At 40.9% G+C, this 14,574-nt stretch overlaps 1 protein-coding gene across 1 annotated transcript in view; it reads left to right on the forward strand.

Moving 5' to 3' along the window:
• Positions 1 to 14,574, forward strand: part of LOC107290435 — a 25,960-nt gene that overhangs the window by 1,395 nt on the left and 9,991 nt on the right. The window contains exons 2-5 of the mRNA XM_015819315.1: positions 6,246 to 6,340; positions 9,212 to 9,279; positions 11,811 to 11,829; positions 12,690 to 12,717. Of these exons, the coding sequence (XP_015674801.1) occupies positions 6,283 to 6,340; positions 9,212 to 9,279; positions 11,811 to 11,829; positions 12,690 to 12,717 (173 nt within the window). The 5' untranslated portion in view covers positions 6,246 to 6,282. The remainder of the gene's footprint in view (positions 1 to 6,245; positions 6,341 to 9,211; positions 9,280 to 11,810; positions 11,830 to 12,689; positions 12,718 to 14,574) is intronic.

Consider the following 14,574-nt stretch of genomic DNA (forward strand, 5'->3'; position numbering starts at 1 on the left):
CTTCACACTTGTAGGTCAACCATACATAAATTGGTCCTCATATCAATTTATTCATTTAATATTTTAAATTTTGCCCTTTTATTGTTATGATTAATTTATGGGAACATGATTTTGCTATTTATTTGATTGATTTTCATTCCACCTTTATTACTTTATAAGTAACTCAAGGTGGTGAACATACATAATGTTCTTTCTTCCTTCTATTTTCCCCACAACAACTCTGTAAGTTGGGCTGGGCTGAGAGATATTGACTGGCCAAATTCACCCAGTCGGCTTTGGGCCCGGCCTATTCAGGAGTGCAGATTGGTGGGGCCCAGGAGGCCTCTGCCTTTTCTACAGCAGTGCCCACCCTCTGGAGCATTCTGCCTCCAGAGATTAGAATGGTCTCAACCCTGCTGGCTTTCCAAGGCCCTAAAGGCCAGAGTCTAGAATTGTTTTTATTCTAGTGGTTATTGTTTACCACCCAGAGTCACTTGTGGAAATGGGTGGGGATGCTTATGAACCCAAACAGTTAGTTAATCCAATAATCTGGTTAAAAGGGATTTGTGAAAGTAGCCACTGATTCATTTCTCAGTTCAGTTGTGGAATAGCCCTATAGTCCCACAGTAGCCAGCTCTCACTAGTTAGGTTCAATGTGTTATGTGCTCCTGGCTACTTTCCTTCGTGACCAGAGGCAAGCTCGCCTGACCAATAACCAGCCAAGACACAGTGAAGGCCTTTTGGTTTATTTATTGCAATAAGTGGGGAGAGAAGCTATCAAAGCTTGGTTCTCTCCAAAATTGCAACCCAAAATATTTCCATCTTTATACATGCCTGTCCCGTACATCCCTCCTCTTTCCCCATTGGCTGAGGTACTATGAGGTTACACTCTTTCTGACCGCCTCCTACATATTTCCTGCTACATACTAAATCATACATCACATGTACATTAAAATTAAGAGATAATTTTTTATTTTATTTTATTTATTAATTGCATTTATATCCCGCCCTTCTCCTTACGGACTCAGGGCGGCTGACAATTGAATAAAATACTAACATATATACATATACTTAATTAAAATTTGATTAAAACAAAATATTTAAATATGTCCAATTTAAAAGTAATTAAAACCCCCTTTAAAATTTATGCAAGATGTGTCAGTTAATATTAATCAACTAAATTGCACATGCTCAGTTGCCTGAGTTCTGGCCCCCTTTTTTATGACTTCTTAGAAAAATAGGTTTTTTCCTGTTTTGCTAGTTATCTTCTCTTACAGATGTTTTTATAGCTTGTCTTCTTCCTTTCCCACTCTAAGACCCAGCTAATTTTTGCTTACGTGTTTCTTTTACATCCTTTCTTTATGTTATCCTTTTCTGTTTCCCAGCCATCATAGCTTCTCCACTCAGTAAATTTCCACTGCAGCAAATTCAATTTTAAATTTCTCTTTCAATATTAAATTTTGAAGACCTTTCCTTTACTTCTATCAAATGGATTCCCATCAAGCTATTCTTGATGGTAGATATAAAATCTCCTATTCCAAATGTTTTGCCCTTTTAGCTCTCAGGCAAAAAGGAGGCAGATCATGTCCTGTAACAGGGGTCCTCAACCTTGGCAACTTTAAGACTGGCTGAGGAATTCTGGGAGTTGAAGTCCACAAGTCCTGTCCTACAGCACTGTTATTTCTATAGAGTTTTAGAAGCCATTTTAATCACACCTCTTTCTGGAAGTCTGTTCTAGGCCTCGGAGGCCTGGAGAGGGCTCCCAAGCCTAGAATGGCCCGCCAGAAATGTGTTGATGTCACTTCCGGAAGTCCATTCTAGGCCTCGGAGGCCCAGGCCTGCATCCACGCAGAGAACCAGATGTTAAGGTATTTGAACCCCACCATTGACCTCTTTGGAAAGATTTCCCAGGCAGAGAAAATGATGTGGAAACCTGGTCTTCAGATTAATATTTCCTATTCCAAAGCCAAATTATCCCATGCTCCAAGAGTATATACTCAGGTTTTGGCAGACACAGCAAATATTTAAAACATTTCAGATTGATAATTACACTGTTGCTGTTGGTCTCAGGGTAAAAAGAATAAAAAAGGCATGGATTTGAGGCAGTCAATAGTCAAGGGGGCTGTTACAATTCTGTGATGGAAGTCATGACACATTTAACATGTTTCATGTATGACACACAATCACATTGGGCTATAACTATTCAGTGCAGGAATCCATATTAAAGCTTTTTTTTTTTTGATAGAAATTTTTATTAATTTTTCAATTAAGACAACAAATACAAATACAAATGATGCATGTATATACACCAACAAACAATAAAAATACTCAGAACATTTTCGGATACACTCGGCAGTCCCCGCCTTGCCTCCACCCTCATCCACTTTACCTCTCCTTCCTCCCCCTAAACCCACAACCTCTCCTCCTTTTCTTACCACCTCTCTACATCCCCTCCGCATTCTTAACCACCTCATCGAGTGCAGCTTGGGGTACCAGCCGAGTATATCCTTTTATTAATACAATTCCATTATAAACCTATAATAATTGAGTACATCAAATTATAATCTCCCCCTAATCGCCGACTTCCCAGAACTAACACACTCCTAAAACAATCAGTTATATAAGAAAAAACTTTAACTCAAATAATTAAAAAAAAACAAAAATTATACTGTTTTAACACCAACACTCATATATAATTATCCATCTTCCCCCAATCCAAATATCTAAAAATTAGACTTTATCATTTCTCATTATAATAATCCCATTAAATACAAAAATTAAATCCTTTAAAGTAATATAATTGTATATCATTAATCATCTACTTCAAAACATTCATATAAATTCATTCTTATTTATAATACTAATCCAGAATTTTAAAAGTATAAGCTTCAAAGACAATCCTTAAAAAAAAAAAACTTTAACTCAAATAATAAAATAATATAATTGTATATCATTAATCATCTACTTCAAGACATTCATATGAATTCATTCTTCTTATTTATAATACTAATCCAGAATTTTAAAAGTATAAGCTTCAAAGACAATCCTTAAAAAAACCTTTAACTCAAATAATAAAAAAACTCTATTTTAACACCAAAACTCATAATATAATATAATTATCCAACTTCCCCCAATCCAAATATCTAAAGATTAAACTTTACCATTTCTCATTGCAATAATCATAACTCCTTTATAATTATATATCATTAATCATCTACTTCATTCATCTTATTTATATTGCTAATCCAAAATTTTAAAAATATAAGCTTCAAGAACAATCCTTCTAACCCAGCTCTCCATTTTGCATCTCCCCCCAGTTTCATTCATTTTCACATCACAAAATCAACCTCATAATCAGTACATTTCCCACCTTTTACATTTTATAACGTATCCAAAATTTTTGCGAGTAGTAAGCCTGTAAACTTCTTCCAAGGGCACAAACGGCAATGTCTTCAGCTGGTTTTCTCTGGTGTACGACCCATAAATGGATTCTATATAAACTTTTTTTTTCTCAAAATTTCACTAGGGAGGTACACCCAAACCATAACCAAATCAATTACCGCTTCTTTTCCCAGCTTTTCAAACTTTTCACTTTCCAATTCTCCATAATATAGCATTTCATTTTGGGATATTTCCATGACATCTTCTTCAACCTCTTCACATACTTTATTCACCCGTTGCTCAATGTAATCTGGAACTATAAACTTCTGGAGAGCAGATGCCACAGTTCCATATAATTCTTCCAATCTCTTAAAACATAGATCTTTAACTTCCACACTATATTGCTTGACTGCTTGCATCAAAACATTCTGTAGATCACTCATAATGAAAGATAAAGACATTTTCAGTGAGATCCACTCAGCAACCAAAAAGAAAAATTTCTTTCTCACTCTTTTTTCTTTTCCTCAGATCCGCAGCCATTTTAAAACTGCCAAAAATTTTTTAAATATACTTCATTAATCCAAAAAGATAGCAGTATTAATATCACCAGCCAGAATACACCACAAATTCATTGCAGCTAAAACTTTCCAGAGCCGGATAAGTAACAATGTATCTCTTTCCAGTCAGTAGCCAAAAAAAAGTGAAAGTAAAAAAAAAACAAACGAAAGTATTCCAGAGAAACGGCAAGTCCGCAGCCATTTTCTCTCACTTTAAATCACCACAAAGTAAAGAAGATGTTAGTATATTCCAGAGTCAAAGTCAAAAACAATCCACTGTTAATCCGAACCTCCTGTTTAGTTCCGTCTGCTTAAAATTTAAGTCCAAATACCTTCCAATAGCAGAGGTGGGAGCTGCATCTGGCTTCGCTCCAAAGGAATAGGAGCGAAGGCGCCGTGGGGCACGGAGACCATCCAGACTCCGGGCGAGCTAACATCTCTCAACCCCGATTACAACAAAACCGGGGTGAGAGGAAGCTCGAGCCCTATCCGGACTTACTCACCCCCCCTCTTTGCCCGAGGGACGAGGTTCCGAGCCGAGAGACAGCTAACGAACGCTGTCTCTTCAGGCTTTGACGCGCTCCCAGGCGGGCGGCTAACAAAAGCCGCCATGCGATGCAGCCTGTCACCACCGGAAGTCCCATATTAATGCATTTCTGTCAGAAGGTGTCTATCCTCTTTATCTAGTTAAAGGAAGCTCACTTCTTCTCTTTGTACTGGACTACTTTGTCAAATTGCTATGACCCTATGACATTTTCCCTACATTTCAATCAGAATTCAACCTACATTTGCAATATATTTGAAAAAACAGATCAGGTCAGACAAACCTTATTGCCTTCTTTCATAAAGAGACTAAATTAATGGAACAAGGAACTGATGTGGATATGGTATTACTTGGACTTCAGTAAGGCATTTGACAAAGTAGAACACAGCCTACTTCTTGGTAAGATAGAACAATGTGGGATAGACAGCAGCATCACAAGATGGATTCACAGTTGACTGACCAGCCACACTCAACGTGAGGTCCTCAGTGGAACTACATCTATTGGAAGAAAGCATGCATAGCTTCAAGGTTCTGTCTTGGGCCCAGTGCTTTTCAACATCTTCATGACTTATCTAGACAAGAGAATAGAATGAGAGTTCATCAAATTTGCAAATGACACTAGGCTGGGAGGAATTGCTAACACTTTAGAACAGACATGTCAAACTCGCGATGTCACGTGACGTCACGTGACATATCGGAGCTTTTCCCCCCATTGCTGGCAATGGGGTGTATGCGGTTTCCTGGTGACGTGTCCGGCCTGTGGGCCGGCAGTTTGACACCTCTGCTTTAGAAGATAGACTCAAGGTTCAGAAGGCTCTTGACAGACTCAAACATTGGGCCCTATCAAGATGCACTTGGATGGTGAGAAAAGTAACATCCTGAACTTAGGCAGGAAAAAACAAATGCATAGGCACAGAATAGGTGGTAGCTGGCTCAATATCAGCAACTGTATAAATCAAATAAGCAAACAAATAAACAGGGATACATTGTTAGGGATAAATAACACCAACCTAGTGGACCACCATTTAAATATGAGTCAGTAGTGTGCTGCAGCTGCCAAAAAAAAAGCCAGTGCAGTCCTAGGTTGCATCAACAGAGAGATAGCATAAAGATTACAAGAAGTGATAGTGCAGCTTTATTCTGTAATAGTGTGGCCATGCTTGGAATACTGCATCTAGTTCTGGTCACCACCATATAAAAAAATTGCTGAGACTCTTAGAAAATGTGCAGACAACAGCAACAACAATGATAATGGGTTTGGAGATTAAACAGTATGATGAAGAGTTAAGGGAACTAGGTAATCTAGCTAGCCTATCAAACACTAGGATTACGAGTGATATGATACTGTGTTCTAATGCTTGAGAGGATGTCACACAGAAGAGCACCAAGGTCAATTTATTCTCCAAAGTACCTGAGAGCAGGACATGAAGCAATGAGTGGAAGCTCATTAAAAAGAGATCCAACCTAGAACTAAAGAGAAATTTCCTAATAGTGAGAACAATTAATCAATAGAACAGCTTGTCTCACTGAGTTGTCGGTATTCCATCACTGGAGGTTTTCAAGAATAGACTGGACAACTATTTGACCAGAATGGAATAAGAACACCTGCCAGGCAGGGGTGGTTGGACTAGAAGATCTCCTTTCCAGCCCTATGATTCAATGATTTTATGAAATGAATTCATGTCCTACCTTCTGGGAAGTTAAAAAATGGCTCAGATCCTTATGGATGATATCATTCAAGATTCTTGAAGACAATTATCCTTTTCCCAAATTATGTTTTTCAGGAGTTTCAAGAAGGTCTGTCTAAGAAACATAATAACTATGAAGGAAAATGAGGGTCTTCTAATGTTTGTAGCCTTTGTAATGCTACTACTGTGGGGTAAGTGATTTATACCAAGGGTTTAAAAATGTAGTAATCATGTTTATTTGTTTAATAACCGCCCATGTCACAAAACATTACACTGGTTGCTGAAAATAAATAAAAAGAATTTCTGTCAGGTTTTCAAAATTCTGTTATCATACCCACTAACAATAAATGGAGTTCCACTAATTTATATGTATTTGTTTCCTGATATGGCCTACAATGACAGTAATGAGCAGCTGCATAATCTTTACAGTATTACTGTATATTATACATGCCATTACAATTTGTACTCAGCTTACATTCATTTGTTCAGTGACAGTTCAAAGTTATGAAGGTACTGAAAAAATGGAAGCATAACTGATCCTCCAAGTTCTGGCTATTGCACTACCCCCACATACTATCAGAATTCAGGCTGGTCCACCTTTCTAATGATTCCATCTGTTTCACATTCCCCACCCCATCCAGTGCTGACCTTTGTCATCTTCTTTACAGTACTAAAAATAAAAGAGTGATTCCTGGGTATGCTCATGACGAGGAACAAGAAACGTGAACACCAGGAAAATTTAAAAACTATAAAAGTTTTAATAAGTTAAAATCCTAGCTTTCGCTGGCCACTGCCAGCATCATCAGGGATCAATCTAGGTCAATGGGAGTGCTTATTTATACATGATCAAGCTGTTTTTGCGCCCGACCCATGGATGCCGTCATGGGGCTCAGTCGGCCAATCAATGCTCCGGTCGCAGTCTCTGTGTCATTAGCCAGTTTATCCTCGCTGCTCAATAAGGTGTATGAAGGTAAGAGCAGCGAGGATAAACTGGCTAATGACATGGCTGTCGAAAGAAAGAACGAGGAGTTAAAGTGCGGATTGAGGGTGGGGGATAGCTGTGAATGCATAGAGGAACAGGACGGACTGCGAAGGGGAAGATTGCGAGGTGAATGGTCTGCCGCGAGTAAGTAAGTAAGTAATTCACCTCTCTCTTCCTCTCTCTGATCTTCTGCTCACCTGGCAAGCTGGCTTCAAGCTGTTCTCCAACCAGCTGACACACATTCTTATTGGGCTAGCTCAGGGGTAGGCAACCTGGCTCTTTTATGACTCATGGACTTCAACTCCCAGAATTCCTGAGTCAGCATAGCTGGGCTAGCTAGCTCTCTCCTGCCCTTCCTGCTTCCTGCAGAGATGCAGCAAAGGGAGGAGCCCCGCCCAAAAAGCTTTTCAGCTCATGGGAGAACACCATGAGTCCACTCTCTTTTTTACAGAGAGAGAGAGAGAGAGAGAGAGAGAGAGAGAGAGAGAGAGAGAGAGAGAGAGAGAGAGAGAGAGAGAGAAGCTCTGTCTCTCTCTGCAAATGGCAGAGGAGGCTGGGAGCCGCAGGGAAAGACTCAAAGAGCATGCATGTGGCTCCAGAGCCGCAGGTTGCCAACCTGTAGTCTAGGAAGAGGCAGGAATCCAAGGCAAGCATGCAGACAGGTGACAGCTAGGGGTGGAGTAGCAAGTGCCATGGGCAGATGCTAGAGAACATGGGGCTTAAGGTGATGCAGTGCCCCATCTATGTGTGTCTTGAGGTGACATAGGGTCTGAGGCCAGTCAGTGGTGCTCGGTCTTGAGGTCATATGGAGTTGCTGGGGCTTGGTCAGCTGGCCCTGCAGGGGCTTCTAACCAGAATATATAGGATTAAATTGTTAGTTAGCTAACTATGGACAGTTAGTTAGTTAGTTAGTTGGCTATCAGTCGCTGTATCAGTGAGATGGGTGGCATAAACATTTCATACATGAATAAAAACTACAGGAAAATACAGTAGCCTCAATCTTGACTTGTTCCTAAACACAACCTGTAGGTTTTATAGCGACTTCTCAATAATAGCTTCCCTCCAGCCATCACTTTCTGCTTTCTGCTTCCCTCAACCTTGCCAACTTACTGGTAGTTGTTTTTTCTAGACTGTCATCATCATCTGACACATTACATATCTAAAATAAGTGAGATTTTGTTTCCTGATTATCGCTTCAAGAAAGCAGCAAGCCTTATTTGGTCCAGAACTGATTCTTCTTGCAGTCCACACTATCTTAGTAGCCAAAGTCAGAATTCAAAAGTCTCTTTTCTGATTGCCCATCTCTCAATACTGTATGATTGCAGAAAAACAAACATCCTGCTTTAACTGTTCTGATCTTTCATGTCTTCATTCCATTGTCCTTATCCTGCAAGATCTTGCCTAAATTTGACATTATCTTCCTCTCCAGGATTAACTTGTCTTCACTTCTCCAGCATACTATCAATCTTCATTCACTTTGAGCCTAAGAAAACAAAGCTATCAACATTTCTGTCAACAGGGAATTCATTAAGCATACTGGAACTCCAAATACTTTTGCATAATTGCAAACACATTAACTACAGCTGTTCCATCCAAACACTCAATTAAGTTGAGAGCATTTTCATGAAGGAAGGCAAATCTACGTGTCCCAGGATAATGTTGCAGGATCCAATCTGGGTCGGCCACTGGGACCAGAGGCTTAGTCTTCCGAGCTTTCAGACTCATGCCAGAGCCCATCCTCCAGGAACTTCTCTCCCACCAGAATGTGTGGTGAGAGAGAACTTCTCCCCAAGGAGGGGCTCCAGCACAAGTTTGAAAGTTCAGAAGACCAAACCTCTGGTCTCGGTGGCCGACCCAGATTGGATCCTGAGAGCATTTTGTTTTTCTGTTTCCCATAAAAGCCAATAAAATCCATACAATTCTGGGCAAAGAAAAATAACTTTTTACCCAGCTCATTAATTTATGGAATTTAAAATTGCTTGAAGATAAGAGGGACACTAAATTGGGTAGCTTAGCTGTTTTTAAAAAATGAAAGTCTAACTCTTTTCTGTATTCTAACTATTTAAAATTGCATTTTAAGGAGGCTGGGCAGAAGGCACTACACATGACCATATTACTCGTCGACCATATCCTGTTCCTTTGAATGGAGTAAGTAAAAATAGCTTAATTGCTTGTATATATGATTTTGGTTTATAATTTGATGACTAATCTCAAGGCATAATTTATTCAGAATGAAACTATAATTATCATGTAGCAGTAGATTATAAAAATGTTAAATGAGAGAATAAACACCATATAGTACCATGTTTAAGAATCATGTTTTTAAGATAATTCATATTTCAAGCACAACACTCTCAAGAGGGCAACAAGTTAAAACATCTTAAAATATTTGGTGCATTTGAAAAGAAGTGATGTCAGGTTTCTGTCATTATCTTAAAGTCCCCCACTATCAAATATTGCCGTAGCTTTTCAGAATAGATGTTATTCTAAACACCCCAGAAGACAAACTCAGTATCCAAACAGGACAAACTTGAACAATGAGCCCTATCCAGCAAAATGAGTTTCAATGTGGAGAAAAGCAAAGTTTTACATTTAGGCAGGAAAAACCAAAGGCACAAATACAGACTGGGCGAGACCTGCCTCAAAAACAGTAACTATGAGAGGGACCTTGGAGTCCTAGTGGACGATCACTTGACTATGAGCCAGCAGTGTGCAGCAGCAGCCAAAAAAGTTAAAACAAGCCTGGGTTGTATAATCAGAGGCATAGAATCAAGATCACATGAAGTATTAGTACCACTTTATAAAACCCTATAAAACCCTAGACCACACCTGGACTACCACAGCCAATTTTGGTCACAAAATTTTGGTCATAAACATGGGTTTGTCAAAAACAGATCATGCCAGACAAATCTTATTGCATTCTTTGACCAAGTGACAAAATTAGTGGATCAGAGAAATGCAGTGGATATAATTTACTTGGACTTCAGTAAGGCATTTGATAAAGTAGATCACAATCTACTACTTGATAAGATAGAAAAATGTGAGTTAGACAGCATCACCGCCAGATGGATCCGTAGCTGGTCCTCAATGGAACCGCATCTACATGGAGGGAAGTGTGTAGTGGGGTGCCCCAGGGCTCTGTTCTGGGCCCAGTGCTCTTCGACATCTTCATCAACGATTTGGACGAGGGGATAGATGGGGAAATCATCAAATTTGCAGATTACACCAAGCTGGCAGGAATAGCCAACACTCTAGAAGACAGGCTTAAGATACAGGAGGATCTGGACAGACTTGAACACTGGGCACTATCTAACAAAATGAAATTCAATGGTAAAAAAAGTAAGGTTCTACATTTAAGCAAGAAAAACCAAATGTACAGGTATAGTATAGGGGGTAACTTGCTCAATAGTAGTAACTGTGAGAGGGACCTCGGAGTCCTAGTGGACAATCACTTAAATATGAGCCAGCAGTGTGCTGCAGCTGCCAAAAAGGCCAACACAGTGCTAGGCTGCATTAAGAGAGGGATAGAATCAAAATCATGTGAAGTATTAATACCACTTTACAATGCCTTGGTAAGGCCACACTTGGAATACTGCATCCAGTTTTGGTCACCAGGATGTAAAAAAGATGTTGAGACTCTAGAAAGAGTACAGAGAAGAGCAACAAAGATGATTAGGGGACTGGAGGCTAAAGCATATCAGGAACGGCTGCTGGAATTGGGTATGTCTAGTTTAATGAAGAGAAGGACGAGGGGGGACATGATAGCAGTCTTCCAATATCTCGGGGCAGCCACAAAGAAGAGGGGGTGAAGCTATTTTCCAAAGCGCCTGAAGGCAGGACAAGAAGCAACGGATAGAAACTAATCAAGGAGAGAAGCAACCTAGAACTAAGGAGAAACTTCCTGACAGTTAGAACAATTAACCAGTGGAACATCCTGCCTCCAGAAGTGGTGAATGCTCCAACACTGGAAGTTTTAAAGAAGAGACTGGACAGCCATTTGTCTGAAATGGTATAGGTTTCCCTGCCTGAGCAGGGGGTTGGACTAGATGACCTCCAAGGTCCCTTCCAACTTTATTATTATTATTATTATTATTATTATTATTATTATTATTATTATTATTATTATTATTATTATTATTATTATTATATCACAAAAAAGATATTGAGAGTTTGGGAAAAATTCAGAGAAGAGCAGCTAAGATGATCAAAGGCCTGGAGACTAAAACATACAAAGAATGGCTTCAGAACTTGGGTCTGGCTAGTCTAAGGAAAAGAATAAATAGGGGAGACATGATAGCAGTGTTCCAGTATCTGAGGGGCTGCCACAAGGCAGAGGGGTCAGGTTGTTCACTAGAGCACCAGAGGGCAGGACGAGAAACAATGGTTCGAAACTGATCAAAGAGAGAAGCAACCTGGAATTGAGGAGAAACCTCCTGACAGTGAGGACAATTAACTAGTGGAACAGCTTGCCTCGAGAAATCGTGGGCGCTCCATCACTGGAGATTTTTAAGAAGAGGCTAGACAATCACTTGTCTGAGATGATATAGGTTCTCCTGCTTGAGCAGGGGGCTGGACTAGAAGACCTGCAAGGTCCCTTCCAGCTCTATTCTATTCTATATGTACAAGAACTAGGCAATTTGGTTTTCCTAATGCTGCTCCTTTTTTCTTTTATTACTCAGTGTCCAGCACACCCAACCTGTAAGTAAAATCTGGTTCACTTTTACATTTTTGACCCCAAGGATGTTCAAAAGAATGAGTGGGATGAAAGCTAATTGGACCCATAATTAACAGCAGATACAGTGGTCATAGTTCAGAATTCTTTTTAGGTCTACAGTATAATATAAACCTTCTCCTCATTTAGCAATCATAATCTATTTCATAAATTGGAAGTGAAATGGTCGCTAAATGAATTATCTGATACACAGACAGAGAGAGAGAGACATTGTGAAGACTGCTGGTTGCTGCCCTACCATTTAGATAATGTTCCCTTATACAGCAATGCTAGCGTTAGTTAGTCTCATTGCTGTCAAACAGAGAAATCTGGGCACCCCATTGGTCGGAAAAATATTTTTAAATTATCATCATCATCATCATCATCACCTTAGCCATTGTCTACCCACTGCAGAATGAAGGCCTCTTCCACATGTTTCCAACTTGTACGGTCCTGAGTGTTACATTTATTTACTATTATATTTGTGAACAGTTGCTAGCAGAGGTAGTTGCTAAATGAGGCTGTAATCAATGTGTGGGGAAAAATTGAGTCCTAATCTTTGTCCCTTGGTCAGATTGATTGTGACCAAGAAACACAGAACCCAGGATTTAAAGCACAGGCAACACTTTCTGAAGGAGAAAACTCAGACTGCAATCTAGAACAAAACTGATTAAATGTGAAGATATTTGAGACTTTTGACTAAGAAAGATTATTTTATTTTCATCTTTGTTTCTATGTTGTTTTATGTTATTTAAAGCTGATCAGCAACTACAGTAAAATAATTTCATTTCATTTAAGAACAGCAACTTTGATTTTTATTATTAAGTTTATTCTTTTTCTCCCACAGCTCCAACCTACTGCTCTTTTGTCAGCAGGTATGTTAGAACTGAAGGGAATGATTTAAAATATAGTGGATGGGGAAATAGGGAACCTTTCCCTCCAGTATGCTAGTCAATTATTTCACACAAAAATAAACTAACAAGATCTTGATTTATTATCATCCAATGATTTATTGCTTCAAAAGAAGTATCACTTGGTTCAATAGGTTAGTACATATAGGATTGGAGCAGGGATATCTGGGGAAGGAGGGGGAGGGAGGTTAAAAAAGTCAAGATGGAAGCCATGAGGCCTTCTTCCCTTCCCCCCTTCCAAGGTACTTCTCATGAGTGTGGGGTAGGGTTGCCAGGTCTGCTTCCAAAAAATAGCGGACAAGCGGGGGGGGGGGGTTAAGTAGTAAAAAAAGTAGACTGTACAGCTTTAGATTACGTACCATTTCATCATAAAGCTTTTGAATAAAAAAAATGTCCACTATTTTGTGAAAAAAAATAGTGAACATTGTTAAGTCCGGAGAATAATGGCGCTTGAGACGAAGCATTTCTAACAAGTCTTTATTCTCTGCTTCCAATCTACGAACAACCCGAGCAGAGGCACGCAGGCCTCTATTTATACCTTCTGATCCCCGGGCAAATCCAACCAATCATAAGGCGGTCTTTTCCCGCCTTGCGCATGCGCGCAAGGCCGGCGCCACTCAGTCTGGTCCCGGGCAGCTTTTGCAAATGCCCGGGACTCTTGCAACGTCCCGAGCCTGCTTTTGCAGGCTCAGGACACAACAAACATAATGTGAAAAAGCGGACTGTCCACTCAAATAGTGGACACCTGGCAACCCTAGGGTGTGTGTGTGTGTATTTTTTGAGGTGCTCTATTTGTTTGTGAAATGTGTGGACTCTCCTTAAAACTGATTTCAGGTTCTCAGCTCTATTTCCTAAGGTCTGGGTTTCAGATTCTACATCTCTGGGCAACTGGTTCAAGGCCCCTGGAGTCTCCTTCGGGGAAGTGACTTTTTGGAGCCTCCAGGTTCCTGGGCTTGGCAGGCAGTGGCCTTCTGGCTGGATACTGAGACAGCGTTTGGCCAGGGTTCACCCTCCGAGTCCTGGAGGAAAGGCTGTGTTCGGGTTCCAGCTCTTCAAGAAGGCTCCGTTGGTTGCTGGACTTGGTGGGGTCTCCTTCAATGATGGGGCCCGCAAGAGGATGGCGTGGGGAGCCGGAAGAGCAGGAGATTGCCACCAGGCTGGCAGCCTCTGAAATAAGAAGCTCAGCCTAGCATCACATCGGCCCTGCTCCTCTGTGAAAAGCAGAAAGCTCAGTTGGGGCCATTAAATGCATGTGAATGTTGTTAAGCGGAACACCAGGTGCCTTGGGGGTGGGAAAGGCTCTGGGAAGTCTAGCGCAGGCCCAGGCCTGCCTGCCCTGGGTCTCCCAGGGCCTCCAAAGGCCCCCACCCCCAAGGCACCCAGTGCACCACTCACTGCCCCTTGGGGTTTCCCCAGGCCGCAGCCTCCTCGCAACCCAGTTACTCAGCCATGCAAGAAAGTCTAAAGCTTCTCAGCAGAAATAACTGGTATATGGAGGGTAATTACAGTCTGTTGGCCAAGGCCTGCTTCCCATCCAGCCCCTGAAGGGAGCCTAAAATGGGCTGCAGAAGCTATGGGTGCATGGAGCTTGTAGGCCTCAGCTTGCTTCCCACCCACTACCCACTACTGTAATGCTCTCTACATGGGGCTCCCTTTGAGGAGCACCCGGAGACTTCAACTGGTCCAGAATGCGGCCGCGCGGGCGGTGTTGGGAGGGACTCGTCGCTCCCATATAACACCGCTGCTGCGCGAGCTGCACTGGTTACCAGTGGTCTTCCGGGTGCGCTTTAAGGTGTTAGTTACCACCTTTAAAGCGCTCCA

Source organism: Protobothrops mucrosquamatus, unplaced genomic scaffold (genome assembly GCF_001527695.2).
Source record: "Protobothrops mucrosquamatus isolate PMUCROS unplaced genomic scaffold, P.Mucros_1.0 scaffold894, whole genome shotgun sequence".
NCBI lineage: Eukaryota > Metazoa > Chordata > Lepidosauria > Squamata > Viperidae > Protobothrops > Protobothrops mucrosquamatus.